At 32.6% G+C, this 27,602-nt stretch overlaps 1 protein-coding gene across 1 annotated transcript; it reads left to right on the plus strand.

Moving 5' to 3' along the window:
• The first annotated feature begins 6,377 nt into the window (after nucleotides 1–6,377).
• On the plus strand, nucleotides 6,378–25,779 carry LOC149895780 (dynein regulatory complex subunit 11-like). The gene is made up of 21 exons (XM_090118459.1): nucleotides 6,378–6,488; nucleotides 8,862–9,037; nucleotides 9,262–9,364; nucleotides 9,773–9,883; nucleotides 10,223–10,310; nucleotides 10,675–10,747; nucleotides 10,916–11,041; nucleotides 11,652–11,766; nucleotides 12,119–12,267; nucleotides 12,472–12,622; nucleotides 14,342–14,509; nucleotides 15,087–15,244; nucleotides 19,908–20,058; nucleotides 21,234–21,343; nucleotides 21,874–22,034; nucleotides 22,351–22,499; nucleotides 23,058–23,157; nucleotides 23,580–23,703; nucleotides 23,999–24,118; nucleotides 24,945–25,023; nucleotides 25,625–25,779. Exons 1-21 carry the CDS (start codon nucleotides 6,378–6,380, stop codon nucleotides 25,760–25,762), a joined length of 2,661 nt encoding a protein of 886 aa, XP_089974585.1. The 3' UTR covers nucleotides 25,763–25,779.
• Nucleotides 25,780–27,602: the final 1,823 nt, after the last annotated feature.

Below are 27,602 nucleotides of genomic sequence, written 5' to 3' on the forward strand. Positions count from 1 at the left end.
GACTGATTGTAATTTCTACCAAATGGTACCATATAAATAAAACCATTATATTAGCTACTAGCGACCCGCCCCGGCTTCGCACGGGTGCAATGGCGGCCGGCCGGTACCACCGCAAACGCTACGTCCTGCAATTTTTAAATCTTTAATATCTTCGAAAATATTCACTTAAATCATACGGTGTAAAGGGCCACATAGATCTATATTAAATGAACAATGTATTCAAGGTATTTAATTGGGTAAGGATTAATGCTGTATTGGTTAAAATTGCGTAGTTATCCGTTGCGTAGTTTCAAAGATTTAAGCATACAAAGGGACATAGGGACAGAGAAAGCGACTTTGTTTTATACTATGTAGTGATTTGTATTTTACTTTTGAAATTCCTTAAAATTTTAATATCCGTAACCGAAATTATCCGAAACTAACGGATAATCCGAAATAATTTCATATCCGTATCCGTAACCGTATCCAGTATAATAATCATTCCTATATCCGTATCCAATCCGTATCCGAAACTTCATATCCAACATCCCTGCTAGCTAGTTTTACCCTTTACCAGTGTTACCAGTGTATATGTAGTTAAGTGTGTGTAGTGATTCTATCTATGTGCTAAGTATGAATATAATAAATATCCTATTTTACAATTTTATTTTTACATATATACAGCATGTTTATTTTTAAACATATTACTTATATAGGTAACATTATATTGTAAAAAAATATAGTGCATTAGAATAAATGTAAATTACTAGGGTAATTCGAAAATATGTGTTATTGATCAAAACATACTAGCATTTCAGCCACGGTTTCGCTCGCGTGGGCAAAATTATATTCAAAAGGTAAGTTTTTAATATAGCGCCATCTATTGGAATTTATAAATTTCCTATGCCACTCTCTGGCCTCCTAACTATCCCCAGACGCATAAATCTTCCATAAAATGCTCCATAGCGACTTGAAAGAAAGACAAATAAACATTAGACACCCATCGCATTATTAAATAGATTTAATTAAAATATTACCTGTCTGAAGCACAAGCTATGTACTTATTAATTTAATTTTACATAACTGCATCTTATTGAAGCTGTTGGCGACATAGATTGGATATTTATAATCTGTGCAACTTACAGAGCCACCTGGCAACACTGTTATTCGGGAAGACATCTTTGATTTACATTTTACACGGCATTCTATACAATCCTTTCTGTTAATTACTATTTTACAATTGTTACATTAATAAAGTACATACGAGAGAATTATTACTTTCTATTATCATACAACCCGACATACATAACAGATTGGCGACGAGTAAGTGGAAATTCAACATAAATTATCAAGTGAAGAACATCGTGCGTACATTGACCCATGTGCTCCTAACACCTTTTCCTTTGTTCCAAGGGTTCCACATCCCGTGATGATAACCCGCTTCACAACCTCCTTTTTCCTTCATAATAATATACAATACATTACAAGTACGCAAAATGGAACAGCAATTGGGGCAAGTATTATCTCAAATGTTAGAAACTATTCGAGGAATTCAAGTACAACAAGCGCAATTACAACAACAATTACAAAATACGGATAAATCGGTGAGTGGAATTACATTACAACCATACGACGAAAACAATGAAAGTTTCGCATCGTATTTACAGAGGTTAGAAAATTACATTAACCTAAAAGGCGTTACAAATGATAAAACAAAATCACAGATTTTTCTGAACTGCATTGGTCCTAAATACTATCAAGTTTTACAAAATATTACAGCACCTGATTCTCCGAAAACCAAATCATATTATGAACTGATACAATTATTGAAAAACCATATTGCACCTGAACCTGGTGAAGTAGCCCAACAGCACAAATTTTGTTTACGACAACAATACGAATGTGAAAGTATTGCAAATTATGTTGCTGGTTTAAAAGAACTAGGGGGAAAATGTAACTTTAAATGCGCAAGCTGTGAACACAGCACATTTGAAACTCATCTGCGAGTACAATTCATACGAGGTCTCCGGAATTCAGAAATAAAAGAAAGATTATTACAAGAAAGCTCATCTACAAAGGTTGATGATTTAATTAAAATTGCAATGGCGATTGAGACATCTAAAGCTGAAACAAAAGAAATGTGTTCTGGTCAAGTAAACATTAACAAAATTTCAACTAAATCAAATCATTTCAAAATTAATACAAACATACATAAACCTAAAAATATAAATACATACAAAGATAAAAATATAAATAAATCATACAGTTCATATAACGAGAAGAAGAGAGAAATAAAATGTTTTCGATGTGGCAAAGGAAACCATACAGCAAGGCAATGTCGTTTGAAACATAAACTATTTTGCAAGAAATGTAAGAAAAAGGGACACATACAATCGGTATGTTTCAGAGAACAAAAACAAATTGAGTTAGTTCAAGATCAATTCACCGAGGAAGATGAAATATATGAAATACATAAGATATTTAACAATAACATACAGAGTGATAAATTTAACATAACCTTACAATTAAATGGAAAAATACATACCTTAGAACTGGATACAGGCGCTGCAGTTACTACATGCTCGACAAATTTTTATGAAAAATATTTTAATAATCTGAAACTTAAAGATACATCAGTAAAGCTAAGAACATACACAGGAGAAATAATACACCCATTAGGAACTTGTAATTTAAATATTCAGTATAAGAACACAGTTATTGAAGGAAGAATCTTTGTAATTGACCGCAAAGTAGACACCGTAGTTGGAAGAGAATGGCTTAGAAAATTGAACTTAAATTTTGAAGTAAATTCAATATACAAGGAAGAACAAGACATAACAGAAAAAGAATTCAAAAATAAATTACAAACATTATTAGAAGAATATAAAGAATTATTTACAGAAGAAATAGGTGAAATTAAAGATTATCAAGTCGCATTTAAATTGAAAGAAGATGCAGTTCCAGTTTATTTAAAGCCACGTCCAGTACCATTTGCATTGAAAAATCAAGTAGAGGCAGAAATTGACAGATTAGAAAAAGAAGGCATATTAGAAAAGGTTACATACTCACAGTGGGGTACACCAATTGTTCCTGTGATGAAACATAATGGAAAGGTACGCCTATGTGCCGACTACAGAGCTACATTAAATAAAAACCTAGAAAATGACAACTATCCAATCCCTCGAGTTGAAGAGATATTTTCAAAGCTCAGCGGTGGTAAATATTTTTGTACATTGGACATTAACCAAGCGTATTTACATATGAAGACAAATGATGATACAGCAGAGATGCAAGCCATAAGTACATGTAAGGGTACATACAAAGTAAGAAGACTGATGTTCGGTGTAAAAATAGCACCAAATGTTTGGCAAAGATACATGGATCAGACATTACAAGGATTAGAAGGTACAGCTTGTTTTTTTGATGATATCGCTTTACAAGGACATACATACATACAATTACTACAAAGAATCCGAAAGGTATTTAATAAACTTAAAGAATGTGGATTACATCTAAACAAGAAGAAGTGTCAATTTTTTCAAAAATCAGTTACATATCTTGGACATAAAATAAATGAAAAAGGATTACACCCTACAGAAGAAAAGATAAATGATATAAAGAATAGCCCATGTCCCACAGATGTTACATCTCTACGTACTTTCTTAGGAATGATAAATTATTATCAACAATTCATATCTAATTTGGCATCTAAACTAAATCCTTTATACAAGCTATTACAGAAAGATACAAAATTTATATGGAATAAAGAATGTGAAAAAGCATTTCAAGAGTTGAAAATTGAGCTATGTGGAGAAAAAGTACTTATACCGTTTCATGAGAACTTACCTGTCACATTAGCTACAGACGCATCTCCTACAGGATATGGAGCTGTTTTATCACACATTATGCCGGATAAAACTGAACGACCTATAGCATTTGCATCAAGATCCTTAACTAAAGCAGAGAGAGGTTACAGTCAGTTAGATAAGGAAGCAGCAGCCCTAGTATGGGGATTAAAGAAATTTTTCCAATACTGTTACGGCAGGAAGATAATACTCATTGTAGATAATCAACCATTAGCTAGAATTTTACACCCAGAGAAAGTTACACCAGCTACCACAGCCATACGATTAGTACACTATGCAAACTTTTTAGCAGGATTTGACTATGAGATACGATTAAGGAAGACTACAGAACATGCGAATGCCGACTATTTTTCAAGAATACAATATACAGATACAACTGAAAGGAATGAGACAATGACAGACGATGAAGCGTTCTACCTAAATCAAATTGCAGAAATGCCAGTTTCATTAAAGGAAATAAGAGAAGCTACAGCCACTGACCCTGAGTTACAGGAATTATACATAGAGATACAGTCAGGAAGAGAAGATACAGGAAGACTATACGAATATTCACTACAAAACAATTGCATATTTTATGGCATAAGAATTGTAATACCTAAAAAGTTACAACCTCAAATATTAAAAGAACTACATACAGCTCACACCGGTATTGTGAAAATGAAGGCATTAGCCAGAAGCTATGTCTGGTGGAAAAATATAGACATAGATATAGAGAACATGGTAAAGCAGTGTAAAACATGCTGTTTAATGAAAAACAACCCTACTAAAGTACCTATACACATCTGGGAATATCCGAAAGAACCATGGAGTAGAATTCATATTGATTACGCAGGACCATTCATGAATCAATATTTTCTTATTGTGGTAGATGCCTACACAAAATGGTTAGAGGTAATACCTACTACTTCTATCACAGCTACAGCTACTATTAATATTTTAAAGAAAATCTACACTACGTTTGGCTTACCAGTTACCCAAGTATCTGATAATGGAAGGCAATTTAGATCAGAGGAAATGTTAAGATTTTTAAAGGAAAACGGAATACAAGCAAAGTTTACAGCACCCTTTCACCCATCTACAAATGGTCAAGCAGAAAGATATGTACAAACGGTTAAAAATAAACTTAAAACAATGATGAACGAAGAAGGATCTGTACAAGATAAGTTACAAAGATTTTTAATGATGTATAGAAAAACACCTAATAGTTCTACAGGACAGACAGAGTCCAGGAGAAATGATGTTTAAAAGAATATATAGAACAAGAATAGATTTAGTGAAAAGAAAACAAGAAGTTAGAGATAGCAACAATGAAGAATTAAAGATATACAAAGAGTTTAAACCAGGAGATAGAGTACAAATAAGGATGTATGATAGTAACAAATGGAAATTTGGAAGAATATTAGAGAGGAAAGGAAAATTACATTACGAGGTGGAAGTAGATGGAAAGATACATCACAGACATACTGATCAGATAATAAGGACATCATGCTTGAGTGAGAATATTAATACACCAGATACTTACCGACCAACTTACCTGCAAGAGAGTTCACCCACACCAGCTTCACCTGAAAAAGAATGCATACAACCTAGCCCTACAGTAATAACACATACACCAAGAAGATCATCTACACAGCCAGTAGCAAGTCCAGGAAATTACCAACCAGAAACCCTTGTACCAGAAACAATTCCAGATACACATGAACCTACACCATCCAGAATTGAAATCCGTCGTAGTACTAGGATGAGAAAACCTCCCAATAGATTGAACCTTTAAATTTATAACGAGGGAGAGTGTTGGCGACATAGATTGGATATTTATAATCTGTGCAACTTACAGAGCCACCTGGCAACACTGTTATTCGGGAAGACATCTTTGATTTACATTTTACACGGCATTCTATACAATCCTTTCTGTTAATTACTATTTTACAATTGTTACATTAATAAAGTACATACGAGAGAATTATTACTTTCTATTATCATACAACCCGACATACATAACAGAAGCTAACGTTGATGCATAAATAATAAATATGATGATTTTCCTATCTATGATTCAGATATTTAACCGCATTTGATATATTTATAAATAAATAATTAACTAATATTGTCTCTCGGCCACGGCTTAGCAATGCTAGTACCAATTTGGATGAAATAAGGGTTGAAAATATTATGTACTTCAAGACCTAGTGTAAACCTTTCATAGGATTCCTATTTTATTTTTTAAAAATTATTGGTTTTCCGCGAGTAAAACCGCGGGGCACCGCTAGTCAAATGACTTAAAAACTATTTGCAGTCCTTTTTACAGTCTTTGAGTGCTTTAATCACTTTAATACAAATATGACGTCTCCTCTGTTCTCTCTGTTTATTAAATTTGGCTCAATTTGCCAGAAAATTGTCAAAATTATCGTCAACTTTCCTTATTAGTTGCGAAATCAAAATTATAATGTGAATTAAATTTGTTGGTAAATAAAATTCTAAATTAACAAGTGTGAACATTCTGGAGTAAATTAATAAGTAAAAATTTGTGAGATGTCTTTGAAAATTCCTACTCAAATAAACGTAACGATAGCTGCACATAAACAATGGCTTAGAACTCTGCATGACGCTCAAGAACTAATAGAAATTGATACTGCTCTTCAGGTAAATTGTTATAGAAGCGAATTACTGCGTAAACCTGCATTATATTTAAAATATGCGGTCCGCCCCGGCTTCGCCTGTGGTATATGTTTATGTTTTCTCTCTATAAGAAATATCGTACTACAAAAGAATTAACGAAATCGAGTCAGCCGTTCTCGAGTTATGCGCTTACCAACACAATTTGCGATTCATTTTATATCATATTTCCTGTATTACTTATATACATATTTAAAACTAGCTGTGCCCGCGACTTCGTCCGCGTGGAATAGTGACTGCATAGTAGTTACTACTTAACACACAATTATTGAGTAAACACGTCTTGAAACACGTACTATCATATACAACTAAATTATAAGTACTTACACATTATTATAAAGTTAAGAAATAAAATAAATAATAACACAAAAGAACTGTTAGTAAAATTTATTACTAAACTGAGCTAGGTATAAAACTTAGGTACAGAAGAGTTCAAAATTTCCAGGATGTGGTTATTCTCCCGCTCCCATATTCCTTATACTTTCACAGACGTTCAACTTTTCCCTTTCACCCCTAGTAAATGGCAGAACCGATTTTGATCTAAACCATGTCTATTGTCTAATCATACCTATATATTATGTACATGTCATATCCTTTCGTTTGGTACTCCATTTGGATTATTTATCCCCACTATCACCCCTAAGGTGCCCTATATGTAATAAACAGATTAACCAATTTTGATAAAACATGACTAATTGTAATTCACACGTCATTTGATATGCCGCTTGATTATATTATTTGACCACATTCGATTATTCATTCCCACTTTTACCGCTATAAATCAATAAATGGATGAACCGATTTTGATTAAATATGTCTCATCATACTTCTCACGTCAGGTCATGCCCTTTCATTTGATATGCCACTTGGGTATATTATTTGACAACTTTTATTCCCACTTTTATACCTATATCCAATAAATGGATGAACCAATTTTGATAAAATATGTCTTATTGTACTTTACACGTCATGTCTTTCATTAGATACGTCACTTGAGTATATTTGATAAAATTCATTTATTTATTCCCACTTTTACCCCTATATCAAATAAATGGATGAACCGATTTTGATAAAATTTGACTAATTGTTTCTGACAGGTCGTCTATTTTCATTTGATATATCACTTGGGTATAACCTACATTAACAACCTACATTAACAACTAACATTCGTTTTTTTCATTCCCACTTACCCCTATATAATATAATAAACAACTAATGTAACAAAAAAACGCATCTAATTGGTATTACCCGTTAGCGAGCTACGGTGGCACAGACAGACACGCAATACACACATAGCGGACATAACACCCCTGTTTTTGTGTCGGGGGTTAAAAATAATACCTACGACATAATTTCAAAGACCTTTTATATAGAAAATTTACCTAGAAGTAACCATAATGCTACATATTTGTGCAGGTTTTAGACTTATGAGCAAAAATCTAAATAAAGGTCCTTTGACCCCCCTACTACCCCCTCAGCATAACCACCCCCCCCCCCCCCCACGCTTGGGGACTTTCGATATGATCATCTGGACATGTCAAGGAATAACTTTAGCGTATAATTTACGTAATAAAGTAATTCATGTATTAGAATGCCTTAGCAAATGTTCGCTGTGATTACTTAAATGGTCATAACTTTTTTATTTATGAACCGATTGACATGAAATAAACACTAAATGTTAAATGAAGCTTACCACAATATATTAGTGAAAACCGCATCTAAATCGGATAAGCCGTTTCTGAGATTAGCGTGTTCAAACATACAGACAAACAGACAAACCGACAAACAGACAAACAGACAAAAATTTTTTTAACAACAGTTTTGGGTTTGGGATCGATTTAGTAATAACCCCTGCTAAATTTTTTTTACATATTTTCATTGTACAGACACCACTTTTCTAGAATTTTATTATATGTATTGATGATGATATTGATTGATTGATGATGATTGATGATTGATGATGATACTGATCATTTTCATGTAGATCTTATCCTTATCCACTTTTTTGAAGACTTTTAACACTTTTAATTTTTTTTGACACTTTTAAATACAGAACACACCTACGCCTATATTTATCCTATCTTATCCTATCCTATCCTATCCTATTCTTTTTATCCCGGAAATACCACGGGAACGGGAACTATGCGGGTTTTTCTTTGAGAACGCGGGCGAAGCCGCCGGTAGAAACCTAGTTAGTCCATAAATACTATTAAAAACATCTAAATGTAGTTTTGTTCGTTACGCTTTCGCGGCCTAACTACTTAACCGATTTCGATGAAAGGTACAAGGATATATTCGTTTATTGACGAGTATCCATATATGGCAAATACAATTTTACAGGAAAAAGCGGCAAAAGGCTTTTGGATAAAAGAGCGAAGATTACCCCCAGAAATTCTAGGAACAACTTATGCAGAATATTGTGATCTGATAAACAGAATGTACGACGCCTACCTCAATAGTGTACATTTGCAGAGAGCACCCTATATCATGGCTATTATTAGTGTGCTCATGAAACGGTAGATATTTAAATATCTTTGTAAAGAAAATTAAGTAATTTTCCTGACTGAAATACCTAAACAGTCGTAACACTAAGAACAGAACTACCACATCATATAAAATGTAGATCTTATCTATACTAATATTATAAAGCTGTAGAGTTTGTTTGTTTGAACGCGCTAATCTCGGGAACTACTGGACCGATTTGTGAACCGGCCATGTTTCTATGACGTCATCTTTTCAGTATGTTCGAGCTACGAAATGAGCTAGTCAATTTAATAGTAAATGACTATATTTACGTCGATCAAGCTTTGATAAACACTCGACGGACACCTTTTGATATTCAGGTAATGTAAAAAATTATAATTTAAAATATAAATATAATGAAAATAATGAAAATGAAGAGGAAAACTTATTAGGTATAGAAAAACCGAAATTCTAATAAAATTCTCTTTATAAGAAGCCTTTCTAATCTATTATAATTTTGTGGATAAAAAATATTGGCGTACTCTAAACAACTAAACTTGCAATCGCTTATTAAAAAGGTAGACAAAAATGACAAGTGACGCTATCACATTCATTCAAATTAACACCTTATTTCGTGACAGTAATGTTCAAAGTCTATTGCTCATTAAAAAACTCTGCCTCATAAATGCAGGCAGAGTATTGCTTCGGACAATTTTTTATTTTTTAGCGTGATTGTGAATCTATTTATTTATTGTATTTCAATGGAGTGCTCTTACAACTATTTACAGATAGTTATACCATATCATTTACCACTGGAAAGTAGAGAGAACTCGATGGAACAATTGCTTCAAAGGATGTGGGCTGACGCTATAGAGAGGAAGAAGGCACCGCCAAATAAGGTTTCATTAATAATTATTAATCTATTTACTTATACTAGCTGTTCCGGCCATGTGCTAAGTTCGTATGCTCAAAAAAAATATCAGTTGTCAAATATTTAATATAGCGCCATCTATCGGAATTTAAAAAAAATGTGGTGTATGAAACTGGTACACGTAAAGTTAAATAGGGAAGGAATTCAGACTGCCAATACCTACATATGTAAATAAATAAAAATAAAAAACACACACATACATTAGACACGCATTTTCTCGGTTTATTGGTTCATTTTGACTAGAATATAAAGGTCATTTTGTGTGATAAATAAATTATTTTGTATAATGTACTTATAAACTTTTCAGACACCCGTCACACCTAATGTCTTTGACGGGGATTTCCCTGTAGAAGATATTGCGCCTAATTTTATTTCAGAGCAACAAATATGCAAAGGTTTGTTATTAATAAATATTGAAAGGCGTTTATATAGCAAATTGATAAGAATAAGTAATTTAGAAGTCTACGTTAGAAATCTGATCCAGTTATGATGAATTTTCGCATATTTACGCATTAAATGTGCGAGAAAATATCCAAAACAAGAACATAATATTATGTACTTAAATAAAAAAAGAGCGTGTGTGCCGAGCACACGTGTCAGAAGTGAGACTTCCTTGGCAAGATTCAAAGATACCGAAATCGTCGCCTTACTCCATGACGTGATGGTAACGCCATAACGCGACCTTGAAATTTTACTCTCAAAAAATATACCTTGGTATAGTTTTTTAATAATAATATAATAATTACAAATGTGTTTTAGATGAAAGTGTACACACGGTATATTCTGAAGAGTACCTTCAAGCTGTAATAATACAAACACACGAAAGATATAGGTTAGTTCCGTTAATTTTTTTTTCTAGTAACTGATATGTACAATTTTTTGTTTAAGTAAAATAGCACCTAGTAGTAGTAGAAGGAAAGAACAGAACAGAGAAGAACAAAGTAGAAATGAATAGGACAGAACAGAAATTAACTGAACTGAACGATAAATATTGTTACAGGCAGTTTTTCGTTGAAGATTTCAAATCTAAATGCAGAAGAAGAAGACTATATTTTGCCGATTCCGCCCAAGAGGCTCCGTTTTACTTAAAACGAGCGGCGGCCATGTTGATTCAGAAAGTTTATCGGTTTGGCAATTTTATCAATAAGAAATGTACAAATATACAAATAAGGTGTCGCTGAAAATCAGCTCTGCAGTGAAAGTCTATGCTTTCACTGTAAAATGCTGAGCGGCATTCCTTTTAGCTAGTAGGTTTTAGTAAGTAATTAAGTAGTTTGTACTTAGTAATTAAGTAAGTACTTAATGTACCTGGCCTGCTTTCTAATACACATTTTATAATTTTTTTTTAAATGTCATATACTATCACTAGGCACTAGCGGATATAGCAAAGGTTGTTCTGCCAGGACGATTCTGTTTCTTAGGGTTATAAAAAGTAGTTTATGATCTACTAGCTTACCCGCGGCTTCGCCCGCTTTGGCTAAAACCTTCCTCTTGAATCACTCTATCTTGTATTAAAAAACCGCATCAAAATCAGTTGCGTAGCTTTAAAGATTTACAGACCATACAGAGGGTCATAGGACAGAGAAAGCGACTTTGTTTTATACCATGAAATGATGATTATCAGACCTAACGAATTTATACTGTGGTCATGTCCCCTGTGATTCTTCGGACTGCGTGTTCCATCGCAATACACCGTGCTGTAGTAATAGGTTTGCCAATATTCATATTTTTTCTAGAAAATATATGCTTATCAAAAGGCAACGGATTCTCGAGTATAGAAGAGATGTATTATTAGGCTTGGTGCCAGATCCGTTTCAACCACATATGAGTTTCGAAGAAGAAAATAATAAGGTATGTTATCTATACTTACTAATATTACTTATAAAGCTGAAGAGTTTGTTTGTTTGAACGCGCTAATCTCAGGAACTACTGGCCCGATTTGAAAAATTACCTATTTCGGTGATAGACAGCCCATACATGTCCGTGGACAGCCCATTTATCGAGGAAGGCTATAGGCTTTATATCATCACGATAAGACCAACAGTAGCGGAGCACTGCGGGTGAAACCGCGGGGCGCAGCTAGTAATTTATAAAAATTAATGACTAAAATAAGTTTAGCTATTGCAGAGGTTGGTAACAAACAAAATATTCAACTTTATAAGTAAGTACCCAAGTATATTTTTAGAAATGTATTTTTTCACAGATGTACGAAAGAAAACGGAATATTTGTATGAAAATAAAAGAAACGTACATGAAAGATTTTAATCAAGAGAAGACGAGACTAGTGGTTTTTAAAAAGGACAATCAAATAGATGATATAACTGAACAAATTCAAACGTGGTTTAAAGAATGGTTGGTGATGAATTGAACACCTTTGTATGTCTGTAATGTAATTATGTACTAGCTGTAGATATATATTATTATCTATAGTCCTAAAATAAATTTCTATCATTCATTTTTTACCGATCCTATGAACAAGCACCTTTTTTAAATACTTTTTGAAGTGAAACTTATAGATACAATACCAAAATCTAAAGTCTCAATAAAATCCTATAGGTATTATGGCTATGGGTTTTTCCCCGACTACCCTTACGAAATAGAGGATGGTACTATCATGGTGATCCGTGGTGATTATCCCACTATTGATGAAAAAGTTGAAGAAGACGAGAAATATAACGCGAGTGTAAAGGGAAAAACTAAGGAGATGGTAGTTTCAACTTATTTACTTTAGTATTTTCTCTTTCATATTACCGTGCATTTACATCAAACGAGCGAATGCTCAGTCTAACCCCACTATGTCAAGTTATTTTAGTGTAAACAGGCGTAGAGCATTCTTTCGTTGTTCTTAGTGCGTTCGAAATGATTCTATGCAATGTTCTAACGGTGCATTTAGACCAAACAAACATAGAGCTAGAGCAAGAGCATTCTTTCGTGATCTTTTAGTGTAAGCAAAAATTCGTATTCAGTGTTGTTCAGTATTAGAACATTGCCTAGTCTTTTGTAACGCACTAAGAACAACGAAAGAACGCTCTACGGCTGTTTACACTAAAATAATTTGACATAGTGGGGTTAGAATGAGCATTACCTCGTTTGATGTTAACGCACTGTTATAGAAGTAGATTTTAAATGTGATTTATTCATTATTATTATTGACCCAACGTTTCACACACTTTACAGTTTCTAATCAGTCTTATTTTGTAAACTTATTACTTTATACAAATGAATCAGAGATATATTTCATCTTCTAATGAAAGGGACTAACTAGGATGAAGATAAAATAAAAAAACGCAGAATTTTTCAAAATTTATTAATTTGATGGCACACCAATAATAAATACAAGTAACATTAATTCAATGAGCATAACATTAAATTAGTAATATTTCATTAATACATAAAACATATTATATACATCTATTCCTACACCTAAATGTACACCTACAGTTACACTTTTACATTTATCTACACACACTTAAAGCAATATTATTTTTTACATACAAAGTAAACGTTTAGTGACTATTTGCTACACATCCAACCTTTAAGGGGGCGCATAAAGCAAAATAACCAATCTTCTATTAGATGATACGTGTAATATGCAAGACCAAATCTAAAAAATAAAATATATATCAAACTAGATGATATGTTCAACGATTCTGTTTAATCAAAAACATAAAATATTAACTCGATAAAAAAAAATCACCAAGTTAGCTCTAATTTTCACACTTTTACGTTTTCTACTTGGCATGGTAATACTTATTATGATTTTTTTTTCATAAACAATTGTATTAAAACATTTGCAAGATATTTGTCAGAGCATTTTGTGTAATTACTTTTAGTTTTGGTTTTATCTGCGATAAACCACTTTTATCGTGACAAAATCAAACGTTTATCTCGAGAAAAAAAGAGCGCCAAAAGTGGTTTATCGCAGATAAAACCAAAACTAAAAGTAATTACACAAAATGCTCTGACAAATATCTTGCAAATGTTTTAATATAATTGTTTATGAAAAAAAAAATCATAATAAGTATTACCATGTCAAGTAGAAAACGTAAAAGTGTGAAAATTAGAGCTAACTTGGTGATTTTTTTTTATCGAGTAAATTTTAATATTTTATGTTTTTGATTAAACAGAATCGTTGAACATATCATCTAGTTTGATATATATTTTATTTTTTAGATTTGGTCTTGCATATTACACGTATCATCTAATAGAAGATTGGTTATTTTGCTTTATGCGCCCCCTTAAATCAATGTCCATTTGTCCAATGATTCCTAAAACAAAAATAAGAAGATAAGAATTACTATCAGAATCTGTATTCTTAATTAATTGTTACGAACATTAAATAAAATTAAACAATAATCTAGATTGGAAATTATAAATTAAGACTTATAACTACACAAAACAATTTTTTAATTAAATAAAAATACAGTTAAAAGCGGAGAAGAAGCAAGCGAAAATAGACGCGTTACTTAAAGAAGAAGCAGATAGAGAACAGAAGAAGAAAGAAGAAGAACAGCTTTTCAAAATGCGTTGTAACCCGCAATCCGACCCTGGATATAAGCCAATGACGTCACAATATATGGGAGATATAGTGGAGGTATTAATATGAATAGAAAGTATTTAGTTACTACGGTTTAGAAATTAAAGACGGTATATCTATAGTCTATACTAATATTATAAAGCCGAAGAGTATGTTTGTTTGTTTGTTTGAACGCGCTAATCTCAGGAACTACTGGACCGATTTGAAAAATTCTTTCGGTGTTAGATAGCCCATTCATCGAGGAGGCTATAATATTATATCATCACGCTACGACCAACAGGAGCGGAGCCACGCGGGTGAAACCGCGGAACGCAGCTAGTCTCTTGTCTCGTGTCGCGGTGTTCGAAGTTATACTTCTCCGAAACGGCTGGACCGAATTTCAAGAAATTTTGTATAAACTTTAGCCGTTTTATTACAAACACGGACTAACTACATACCGGGACTAAAACGTATTAAATCCATGATCTAAGTTAAATCGTATTGCAAAACGTGTAAACTTAAGCGTTATACCATAGATAAGGACAAGTTTAAACCTCTGTTAAAGTTAAACCATGATTTTATAGTCTGAGTTTAAACCAGATTTATTTAACTTTTTGTAATCAGACGGTAGTTTATATTTTTATATCCTGCCTAGGCACTTCAAAAGTACCAAGCAGCATGGTCGATTTACGATGACTTTCCCCCCTCCCAAACACCTGATGCATTTTTCGGTTATATGCAAGTAATAATGACGGAAGATATTATGGGCCAAATGCATGTGGAATGCAGGAAATATGTCGACGAACTTATGAGGTATCTTCAGTTTTGGTAGCTTTTAAAATAAAAAAATAATAAATACACTTACCTTTTTTAACACAGGATGTACCAAATTTGGTGTATTACCATCACTACTAAGTCGCTTTTCGCCGTCTTTGTGTCTGTATGCTTAGATCTTTAAAATAACGCAACAGATTTTGATGGTTTTTTTTTAATAGATATAGTGATTTAAGAAGGCGTATAAAGCCAGATAATTCTACGATTAAGCCCCGCACATTACGCGCCATGCCGCGCGCCCTCACAATACCCTCATACACCCGGCTCATCCAACGTACGTAAAGTTCATCGCACGCTAAATTATACACAATATTCTTCGCTCGTTCAACGCGTATTTTCGGTAGTTAGTAGGTATGTTGTCTAAAATAATTGTATAAAACAGTGAAGTTGAAATCATCACAAATTATGTAATATGTCTTTTTATTATTATTTGTTTATAATTATTAATGATAATCTATACATATTATAAAACAATAAAAAAAGTAAAAACTGTCTGTATGTAATATATAAAAAAAAACAATATTAGGGAAACAGTATAGAGCACGAATCCGTAAAAAAAGTCTGTCGAAATAGCGAGTATAGATACTATTTTTAAATAAACATACGCAGTCGACGACACACATTCCTCCAGAACTTTATTTTGATTAATTTGGTTATAGTCCATTGAATGAGTCCCTCCAAGGGGGGTCTAGAGTGCGTGAGTTAGTAACGTAAGATGTTTCTTCGGAAACATGTCAAGAGTCCCTAGGTAATAAACATACTAAAACCCCGGGCCACTAGGAGGAGCCCCGGAGTGGGGGGAGGGGGGAAATGGGTCCATTTTTTTCATTTTTCGCTTAAATCTCAAAAACGGTACATGTTAGAGAAAAACTTTCAAGGAAAAATTGAAAGGCCATAAAATTATCTACAAGTTGTACCTGAATCATTTTTTCCTATATCCTACCGTTTCTGAGTTATACGCAGTAAAACATGATTTTGGCTCAAACAATTTCAACATCAATCGATCAAAAAATATTTCTTTCTTCCAAAAAACTCAAATGTGCAACTTGTGACCAGTACTGATAGATTGCTCTTAATTAGGTCTATAATTGGTAAAATAAACACATTCCTCCATGGAAGCCTTTAGGAGGAATCGATTGTCAAAATATTATATTAGGGCAGTTTGAGTTACTGAACTTGATCTTTTTATTTTTTTCTTCCAAAAAACTCAAAAGTGCAACTTGTGACCGGTACAGATAGATTGCTCATAATTAGGTCTATCATTGCTAAAAATACCAGATTCCACCACGGAGGCGTTTACGGGGAATTGAATTTTATCAGGGTAGTTACGATACATGAACTTTTTATTTTTTTTCTTCCAAAAAGCTCAAAAGTGCAACTTGTGACCGGTACAGATAGATTGCTCATAATTAGGTCTATCATTGATAAAAATACCAGATTCCACCATGGAGGCGTTTACGGGGAATTGAATTTTATTAGGGTAGTTAGTTAAAAAGTTCATGTATCGTAACTACCCTAATAAAATTCAATACCTCCTAAAGGCCTCCATGGTGGAATCTGGTATTTTTATCAATGATAGACCCAATTATGAGCAATCTATCTGTACCGGTCACAAGTTGCACTTATGAGTTTTTTGGAAGAAAAAAATAAAAAGATCAAGTTCAGTAACTCAAACTACCATAATATAATATTTTGACAATCGATTCCTCCTAAAGGCTTCCATGGAGGAATGTGTTTATTTTACCAATTATAGACCTAATTAAGAGCAATCTATCAGTACCGGTCACAAGTAGCACTTTTGAGTTTTTTGGAAGAAAGAAATATTTTTTGATCGATTGATGTGGAAATTGTTTGAGCCAAAATCATGTTTTACTGCGTATAACTCAGAAACGGTAGGATATAGGAAAAAATGATTCAGGTACAACTTGTAGATAATTTTATGGCCTTTCAACTTTTCCTTGAAAGTTTTTCTCTAACATGTACCGTTTTTGAGATTTAAGCGAAAAATGAAAAAATGGACCCATTTTCCCCCTCCCCCCACTCCGGGGCTCCTCCTAGTGGCCCGGGGTTTTAGTATGTTTATTACCTAGGGACTCTTGACATGTTTCCGAAGAAACATCTTACGTTACTAACTCACGCACTCTAGAACTTTTTATTCAATGGACTATTAGATTGTACGACATTTTTCGACTCAGCAATTATTCTAAAAATAAAAATAAAAATTATCCTTTATAAAATATTACAAAGTTCTTCGAAATTTACGTATTATTTTATCGACAGCTGGTAACTTTAGCAGGTACCTTTCTGGAGTATTTTTTTCTGCGTGGCAATAGTCAGTAGACACAGGTTGAGAGTGAGGGTCCACATTTTCCAAATTTAAAATTGTTCTGTGAAATTAGTAAATTACTTTCAAACAGGGTCAATTTGATTGATTGCATTTGCAAGGCGACCGTAGGAATTAGGTACCTACATAACTAAGTATAAAAAGTGTCTTTGTAAATTGTAGGCAAGGCAGTGTGTTGCACTATGAATGTAGGTATCTATAAATATCGTCGCATGAATACTCAACTCGCGGAAACGAATTTACAGAATTTACACAAATAATAATATCCAAACTCGCCTGGATAAACTTTCTCAAATGAATCTATAGTTTAGGTGGTCTGTTGCGGTTCTGCATCAGGTGTTTCAGTTTTCAAAATAAATTATTATTTTATATTTCCCGGATAATATAATAGTACCTACACAACAAAATAACTTTCATTCAAATCCGTCCAGTAGTTCCGGAGATTAGCGTGTACAAACAAACAGACAAACACAGACAGTTTTTTTTATTTACGGGATAAAACTCATCCTATGACCTTTCTCAGGTCTCAAGCTATATCTGCACCAAAATTAGAGCCCAGACATACCTACATACAGACACACATACAAAAATTCTAAAAACTATATTTATGTATAGATATGTACTACATATTACTATGTAATACAGATTATGAATATATTATATATATACATATACATATGTATATTATAAAAAAATACCTATTCAATGTAAGTACAATTTTGACTTTCGTACGAATTTGTTATACCTATGTATAGATGTTATGTATGATTATCTAATACAGATTGTAAATATAATATATATGTACTATTCACAACCGGTTTACATATTATTGATATTATTATTTACTGGAGCGAACATAGGATCTGCCTATAGTAATAATAATAATATAAATCTTTCTTGACTTGATTGATTGCACCGCGACTGTAAGAATTAGGTACCACTATGAATTTTATTTACCTAACTAAACTTTCTCAAATAGGTAAATCAAGACTTATCTTTTTATATTATAATTATTATTTATTAATATTATAACAATACTATTATATTATACATTATATACATTATTACCTTCGACATTTAGTTATCTTTTCAATTTGAATCTTCTTTAGTTCTCGTTTCTTAAGTCTTTTCATTTTGTTGTTTACCATTTTCAACAAATCAATATTCGGCGTAATTATAAAACACGGCGCAGCAATTTTAGCGTGGTCTACTCGTCTCAACGGAGCGATAGCGTCTGATGTATGAAATAGAATTATGTTTTTAGCTCCCGGAACGTGCGATGGAAGATGATTTCTTGCGTAATTAAAAATATAGTAAGCGCCAAAAGTGTTTTATCGTGATTAAACCAAAACTAAAAGTAATTACACAAAATGCTCTGACAAATATATTGCAAATGTTTTAATATAATTGTTTATGAAAAAAAAATCATAATAAGTATTACCATGTCCAGTAAAAAACGTAAAAGTGTGAAATTTAGAGGTAACTTCGTGAATTTTTTCTATCGAGTCAATTTCAATATTTTATGTTTTTGATCTGACAATATAATCGAAAATATCATCAAGTTTTACATATATTTTATTTTTTATATTTGGTCTTGAATATTACACGTATCAACTAAAAGTTGATTGGTGATTTGACTTTATACGCGCCCTTAAGAGGAAGAGTATATAATTTAAATCGGTTAATCAAGTCGAGATGTCTGAAGTAACAAGTCCAAAAAAATCCATTTGAGAACCTCCCTTTTTCTGAAGTCGGTTGAAAAATCAGGGACAAACGGTTTTGTTTGATCAATTATCCAACCTATTATATAATTTACAAAAATTACACCTGTGTAAATAATTGGCAAATGCAAATTTACCACCTGTTTAAATAGCATCTTTTTAGATAAGTTTAAAAATAAATTATGAACAGTTTTGTTATTTATTTAAGCATTTATTTATGTAGATATTTATGTCTTACGACTATGTATAATGCATAATCTAAAGTAGTTGTAAATAGGAAATATTTTTTTTTGTTTGTTTGTTTGTCATTTACGATTTAAATCAATAACTATTTGACTGATTTTAACAATTATTTTACCATTAGAAAGCCTTTACAAATGAAATAAAATATTGTTTAATTTGTGATGTCGTCTCACCAAACGGTGAGTCCTTTAATAAATAAACAAATAAAACATTATTATAAATTTTCAGAGGATATAAAATTTCGATTTTGAGTCTGGATTCAAACCCGATTCCTTCGCCTTAACTTAAAGCGAAAGCCGTTTCCTACTAATTAAAAATTTAAAAATGTCATCAGGTTAGATTTGAAGCTCTTGATAAAAGCTCAACAACAAATGTACAAAGCAGTTGGTTGGAAGTTTCCCAAACTTAGAGCAAGGAAGAAACCGAAGCCGCCAGCGGTTCCCAAACCCCTTAAAATTGATGACAATATGTTGGAAGGTTTTGAGGTTAGAATAGTTTATGTATGTGCCGGATACACGTGTCAGAAGTGAAACTTCTTTGGGTTCAAAGATACCAAAATCGTCGCCAATCCATGACGTGACTGTATTGCCATGACGCGACCTTGAAATTTTACGCAAAGCGCCCAAATAAGTTTATCTTCAAATATGTTTGTTTTTGTAGCGTATGAACATTATAATTATTAGTATTTAACTATTTAGTGTAGATAATATAAAGAAAAATAATTTGGAAAATCCAAAAGTGCACGCCTCATAATTTTTTTTAATAAATATTTATTAATTATTATTTTTGTTTATTTAATAACAATTAAACCACATCGAATCAGACCCTGAAAAATGAAAGGGTTCTATTCCTGAGCATACTCAAGCGTAAGAGAAAAAAAAAGACTCGATTAGTAAAGTATTTCGGTCGCTATCGTGTTAACAAGAAAAAGGATCCGCACATACAGACACACGGACGTCCAAGACAGAACTTTTTTAAACTGTTTTTTAACTAGTTTAAATAACAAAAATGACATCAAAAATATCATGAACGTTAAAAATAGTGTTTTTTCTTAATATGTGTGTGTATGTATTATCTTACAAGTGCATTGTATGATACATAAAGACATTTTAAGTTTGAAAAATCAGATGTTTTGCGCGAAGTGACAGTAGTACCCACCTCAACGCTTCGCTTATGAGGCGTGCAATAAATGTAATTTTTACTTGAAGGGGCTTTTTAATTTAATATTTACTTTCAATACCTTTATCTCCTATTCAATTTTAAAAATCGGCTCTATACAATTTTCAGTTGTTGACATTTTTTTAACACACTTCACCTGTATGTTTGTATGTAACCGACTCCTTTAGACTCGATTTTGACCCACTTTAAACGGACAGATTTAATTCAAACTTTGTACACCAAGGATCGGTGACAATACAATAATTTCATGAGTTGAGGCTTGTTTATTTTAACTACATATATTATTCTCTCACGCGTCCTACTATAACATACTGATTTAGTTACGAGCAAATAATGTACGTAGGACGCGTGAAGCTTTATTATTTGTTTTTTAACCCTTTGATGCGAGTGTAAGTAGTAATATTTTTGTTATAAATGTTAGTTAGTAGTATTATTAATAGTTTCTTGTGTAGAAAATCTTGAATAAAGGTTTTTTTTTCAGGCTCTTTTTGATCATGACCTAATTTCAAAACCGACTTGCAAGATTAGGGATATTGTTGGTGATTTGAAATATGGCGTCTATGAGTTTAATGTGAAAGACCCGGATTCTAAGTAATTAATCTTTTTTTCAGTTTTCTTTATGTAGCAAGAGTAGTTGCGTCTATGAAACGTATGTATTTGCATTTTCACAAATTTCAGCAGTGAAAATACTTTGAAAAAATTAATATCACGTTTTTTTCATTTTTGCAACTGAACTTTTTCTCACTGGAATTTTTTAGCAAATTTATCAGCCTTGATCCGATTGCTTCTTAGCCTACAAGCAAAATAATTCATTATTTTGTGTTTTAATAAAGGTGTCAAATATTTGACCTTTATTAAAACACAAAATAATGAATTATTTTTCTTAAACAAATCTATAGGTACTTAATATTATAAAGTTGAAGAGTTTGTTTGTTTGTTTCAATGCGCTAATCTCAGGAACTACAGTGCCGATTTGAAAAATTATTTCGGTGATAGATAGCCCATTTATCGACGAAGGTTATAGGCTATAATATTAATATATCATCACGCTAAGACCAACAGGAGCGGAGCAATGCTGGTATTACCGCGGGGTACAGCTAGTAATTCATATTTTGACCAAGGTTCCCCACACCCGGCTATGGCGATATTCGTAGACGTTTAACCCTCTCCTGCGTGTTCGGGTGTGGCACACCCGGCGCGGTGAGGAATAAAGCTGTGATGTTACTGGGCCCAGCGCGGAACGGGAAGTCGTTTTTGGTGGACGCTGTGTGCGGTGAACTTAGTGATTGTTCCTCTAATTATTTTGCTAAAATAATTATTTCTAACAAAAACTAAACCACCATTATCAAAATAAGACCAATATTTAAAAAGGACGACACGCACAAACTTTTAAATAAAAAAAACATCATCAAAATCGGTTCAGCCAGTCGAAAGTTCTTAGGAAACAAACTCAAAAAACTACAGCTGAATTGACAACCTCCTCCTTTTTGAAGTTGGTTGGTTAAATGTTACGTCTAGTTATAATTTTGTAAAATTGTTCCTTAAAACTTAAAGAAAACCGACTTTCTGAAAATTAAAAACGCATACTTTTTTTCTAGACGCCGTGAAAATCGACATAACTCCCGAAGTTTTTAGCGCGCAATTTGACAGGCCGTCGAAAGTTTTGACAGATGTATTTTTGGCGGCAAGGGTCTTTCAGCCAGCTGTCATTTATATGAGGAACATTGAAAGAGTATTTTGTAAAAAGGTTTTAATATTGTATAAATTAAAACTTTTAAAAAGTAATAATTATGATGAAAATAAATACCTATTAAATATATACCTACAATGTACATTTATGCAGTACTAATTGAGAAATTTAAGCGTCAAGACTAATACTATTAGTACAGAATTATATTATTATCTGTGCTAATTCTATAGCTTTCTGGAATATGAAAAAAATAATTTACAAAAAATATTCATTAGAATTAAGGAAAATTTAAAACCTTGTATGAATATCAAAACTGATAATATAATACTACTAGCTTCCCGCTTTGTCTAAAACATAATAAATTATATACTAAAACCTTCCGCTTGAATCACTCTATCTATTAAAAAAAACCGCATCAAAATCCGTTGCGTAGTTTTAAAGATTTAAGCATACATAGGGACATAGGGAAGGAGAAAGCGACTTTCTTTTATACTATGTAGTGATGATGATACGTTATCCTGCATTTTGAGAATAATTAATATGTATACTTACTACATCTTTTTTTATACTTTTTTAAGTAAGTATATCTATTTAATTAATAAATATCTACTTTAGGTTGCTCCAGAAGATAAATATTTGCAAGCGAAAACTTTAAAAGCGTCTCTAACGAAGCTTCTCAAGCAAATGTCGCCAGATGACAAAATTATATTTATTGGTGGGTTTATTTCATTTAAATTCTTTGTAATTATATACTTAAAAATATTGCGAAAGATGTAGGTATCGAAATCAGTGAAGTAATTGATCAGTTTACTACAAGCATACTAGAAATGTAATATTTACGCTTCGCAGTTTATATTATAGACTGACCGGTTGGCTTGGTAGGTAGTGGCCCTGCCTTCCAAGCCAGAGGTCGTGGGTTCGAACTTCGATTCCCACTCTGGCCAAATATTTGTAGTAAACATAGATGTTTGATCTGTGTCTGGATGTTAATTTATCTATATAAGTATTTATTTAAAATTATATATGTATGTTTATTAGCCATCTGGTTTCCATAACACAAGTGAAAGCTTAATATGGGACATCGTGCCGGTTGTGAAAATTGTCCTGAAATATTTATTTATATTTTATTATTTCTAGCCACATGTTCCAACCCAATGTCTGCACAAGCAAAACCGATGGTTTCTATCTTTAACGAAATTATTCTGGTGCCAAGAACGGATTATAACAGTTTGAGACTGTTCTTCTATGAAAGATTTCAAAAGTGAGAAATTTCATATGATATTACTATTTATAAAATATAGATAACTAGCTTTACGCCCGCGGCTTCGCCCGCGTTTGCAAAGGAAAACCCGCATAGTTCCCGTTCTCGTGGGATTTCCGGGATAAAAACTATCCTATGTGTTAATCCAAGTTACCCTCTATATGTGTGCTAAATTTCATTGTAATCGGTTCAGTAGTTTTTACGTGAAAGAGTAACAAACATCCATACATCCATACATCCTTACATACTTTCGCCTTTATAATATATATTAGATATTAGATATTTTCTTATATAGAATTCGCAGTATGCCCAGAGATTACTGCGTGCAAGCGCTCGCGCAGGTACTACAAGGCTACGGCTTTGGCTTGATCATGGAACTGTATGATACAGTTATCAATGCTGAGAGGATTGTGAGGTATTTATTCATTTTCATTTAGAAATTAAAGACTTTAACGATTGTTAAATGCGATTTATTCATTATATTATTATTACTAGCTGCTCCGCGCGGTTTCACCCGCGTAGCTCCACTCCTGTTGGCCGTAGCGTGATGTTATATAGCCTATAACCTTCTTCTATAAATAGAAATAACTGTGACGAACGTTATCAACTCTATTCTCATTCAATATGAGCCCAGTCGTGCAGTTACGTATATTTCCAACTAGCTGCGCTCCGCGGTTTCACCCGCGTGGCTCCGCTCCTATTGGTCTTAGCGTGATGATATATTATAGCCTTCCTCGATGAATGGGCTATCTAACACCGAAATAATTTTGCAAATTGGACCAGTAGTTCCTGAGATTAGCGCGTTCAAACAAACAAACTCTTCAGCTTTATAATATTAGTATAGATTATCCCGATATTTCGCACACTTTGCAGCGAGCGTGGTCACGGGATTATAATAAAATGAATATCACGCGTTTAAAATCCGTTAAAGTCTGAAAATCAGTATAATACCTATTACCTACTCGGGTTAAATCAAACAAAATACTCCTTTAAAGACAAAAAGCTGTTGTTAAAATATTAATGATCAGCCCCATTTTATTTTTCTTTACTCTTAGAGCTAGCGCGCAAGAGCAACATTTGTCTCCGCAACTATTTTGTCTCTCCCATCAACTCTATGGGGAGTTGCGTCGCTACGTGCGCGCACTTTCTTACTAGCCCATAGAGTTGATGGGAGAGACAAAATAGTTGCGGAGACAAAAGTTGCTCTTGCGCGCTAGCTCTTATTTTTCCTATCTTTTCAGGTTAAATGTCACACCGTTGACAGCTATGGAGTTTTTAGGACCTCTCATTGAAATGGGTGTTGAAGCTACGAGCGAAGCTGTGAGTTTCTTTTTTTTATAATATAAAGTAAATATTTTTATGTATGTTTGTTAGAGACCACAGGAACAACTGAAACACAAAATAGAACAATAGGTATGTTAAAATCATATATCAGGATATAACAATTGAAGTTTAAGTTACCACTAAACAAATAAAAATATAGATTTTAGATAAGGCTTCTTATTTAATTTAAATACCAATTTTTTGTTGAGCGTATAATAGATTTAATATTATACAAGCTGTGCTCCGCGGTTTTACCCGCATAATTGCTCCACTCCTGTTGGTCTTAGCGTGATCAGTGATGATATATCCCCTGTAGCCTGTAGCCTTCCTCGATAAATAGGCTATCTAAAACCGAAAGAATTTTTCAAATCGGACCAGTAGTTCCCGAGATTAGGTCGTTCAAGCAAACAAAGTTCAACTTTTTAATATTGATATAGATTTGAAGATTATTAGATTATTAGTTATTAGTCTAAGACCAATCAATGCCAATCAGAAATCAGCCAATCAATAAAATTTATTAGTAAGTGATTAGTCTCAATAACCAATGGTCCTGAGATAAATAAAACGATTTACACAAGATTATTTTTTTTTGTTACAGGAATATCAAGAATATGTGAACTTCTTTATCACCAACTCACCCTTGGCCACAAAAAGGCAGAAGTACGAAATAATGAATCAAGTGCGAGCCGCGTTTTATGAGAAAATGGAAAAGAAGAAAGAGAAAGAAAAATCATGAAATAGGATATATTATTAGCACAAATTATTAGAAAAATAGTCTATTTTTTTATATGTACTAGCTTACCGCCCGCGGCCTCGCCCGCTGTGTCTAAAACTTAATAAATTATTTACTAAAACCTTCCTCTTGAATCACTCTATTTATAAAAAAAAACCGCATCAAAATCCGTTGTGTATATATAGGGACAGAGAAAGCGACATTGTTTTGTACTATTTTTATTATAAACATTATTTTGCCAATCGAGTCATCAATTTTGCGTATTCATTTGAAGATATTATGTACTTGAGTCGTGAATTTTGTGTTTTTTGTAATAAGTAATTTTTTTAATGTTCTCAATACTATTTGTACTGTTTTTTTATCAATGCGATATTGTTATAAAAATGATTTAAAATGTAACAAATAACTAATGTTTTGAATCTTATGTTCTTAGACTGTTTTAAGTGTACTGTATATTGATTTTAACTTGGAAAATAAATGCTTTTTAAACTGGATTCATCTTTTATTTTCATTAACACTCAGTAGGTTAATTATGTTTAAAATAATATCATCGTTATAGGTAGGTATCGGTTACAGAGAAAGTTTTAAATTAATTATGTCAAATCAACTGCATATAATGGGAATAGTAAAGGTCCTAAAACGGTACCTTGAGGCACCCCCTTATTGTATTACTATGCTCATTCAAGTAGTTAACGGCATATTTTATTTGGTATAATAAAAAATCTACTGTGCAATACAATTTCAAATCGATCAAAATCGTTCTTGATATTATGTTGTTTTTATTTCGATGGTGTAGCAATGAAAAACATTATCAGAAACTAGAAGGTACGGGTTCGAATCCTAATAAAAAATTAACAAAGAATCATTTGTTCGTATAACATACGAACATTTACTTCAAACGAACATAGAGATCTTTTAGTGTAAACCAAAACTCATATTCAGTGTTGTCATGTGTTGTTCAGTATTAGAACAACGCATAGAATGCTTTCGAACGCACTAAGAACAACGAAAGAATGCTCTACGCCTGTTTACACTAAAAGAATTTGACATAGTGGGGCTAGAATGTGCATTAGCTCGTTTGATGTAACTGCACCGTATCATTGAATTATCAATTATTGCAGAAAATAAAAATACAAATACGGAAAAAATTCTTCCCCTCAAAATAATTAATTAGATAATATTCCTTATTAATTAGATATTATTCATCCTCACAGCTCACTACATAGTATAAAACAAAGTCGCTTTCTCTGTCCCTATGTCTCTATGTCCCTTTGTACCTATGCTTAAATCTTTAAAACTACGCAACGGATTTTGATGCGGTTTTTTAATAGAGTGATTCAAGAGGAAGGTTTTAGTATATAATTTATTAGGTTTTGGAAGCCGCGGGCGGTAAGCTAGTTACAAATAAAATGAAAGTGTAAATTTAGACATATTTATCAGTGAAATAAAGGAAACTGCAGTAAATTGAAAATAAATTTGGTTTTAATTAAAAATTTCCACGTGGATGTAATTAACTATGTTAATAAAGCAATTTAGTTTTAAAATTAAACATTGGATATAAAAAATAATAATGTCATTTGTTAAACAAAATACTTCAATTAATAATCAAGGTTTTATCACGTATTACTATAGTGATCCGCCCCGGCTTCGCCCGTGGTACCTACATGTTTAAACTATCCTATCTCTCAAGTTGGATCGAACTGCACATGGTGTGCGAATTTTATTATAATCGGTTAAGTGGTTTAGGAGTCCATTGAAGACAAACATTGTGACACGAGATTTATATATATTAAGATTATATACCCTTGTTTTTAAGCTATTGCATAGCTTCTATCGCGGGCCT

Source organism: Colias eurytheme, chromosome 30, assembly GCF_061535395.1.
Source record: "Colias eurytheme isolate Ceu_HAF_F1 chromosome 30, ilColEury1 Martin Lab GWU primary, whole genome shotgun sequence".
Classification (NCBI taxonomy): Eukaryota; Metazoa; Arthropoda; class Insecta; order Lepidoptera; family Pieridae; genus Colias; species Colias eurytheme.

Bases quoted from the DNA above. Each gene is read 5' to 3' on its own strand.
- LOC149895780 (XM_090118459.1), top strand. From the start codon at position 6,378: ATGTCTTTGAAAATTCCTACTCAAATAAACGTAACGATAGCTGCACAT. The intron at 12,623-14,341 runs GTAGTTTCAACT...ATAAAAATACAG, and splicing joins AGGGAAAAACTAAGGAGATG to TTAAAAGCGGAGAAGAAGCA. The intron at 20,059-21,233 runs GTTAGAATAGTT...TTTTTTTTTCAG, and splicing joins ATATGTTGGAAGGTTTTGAG to GCTCTTTTTGATCATGACCT.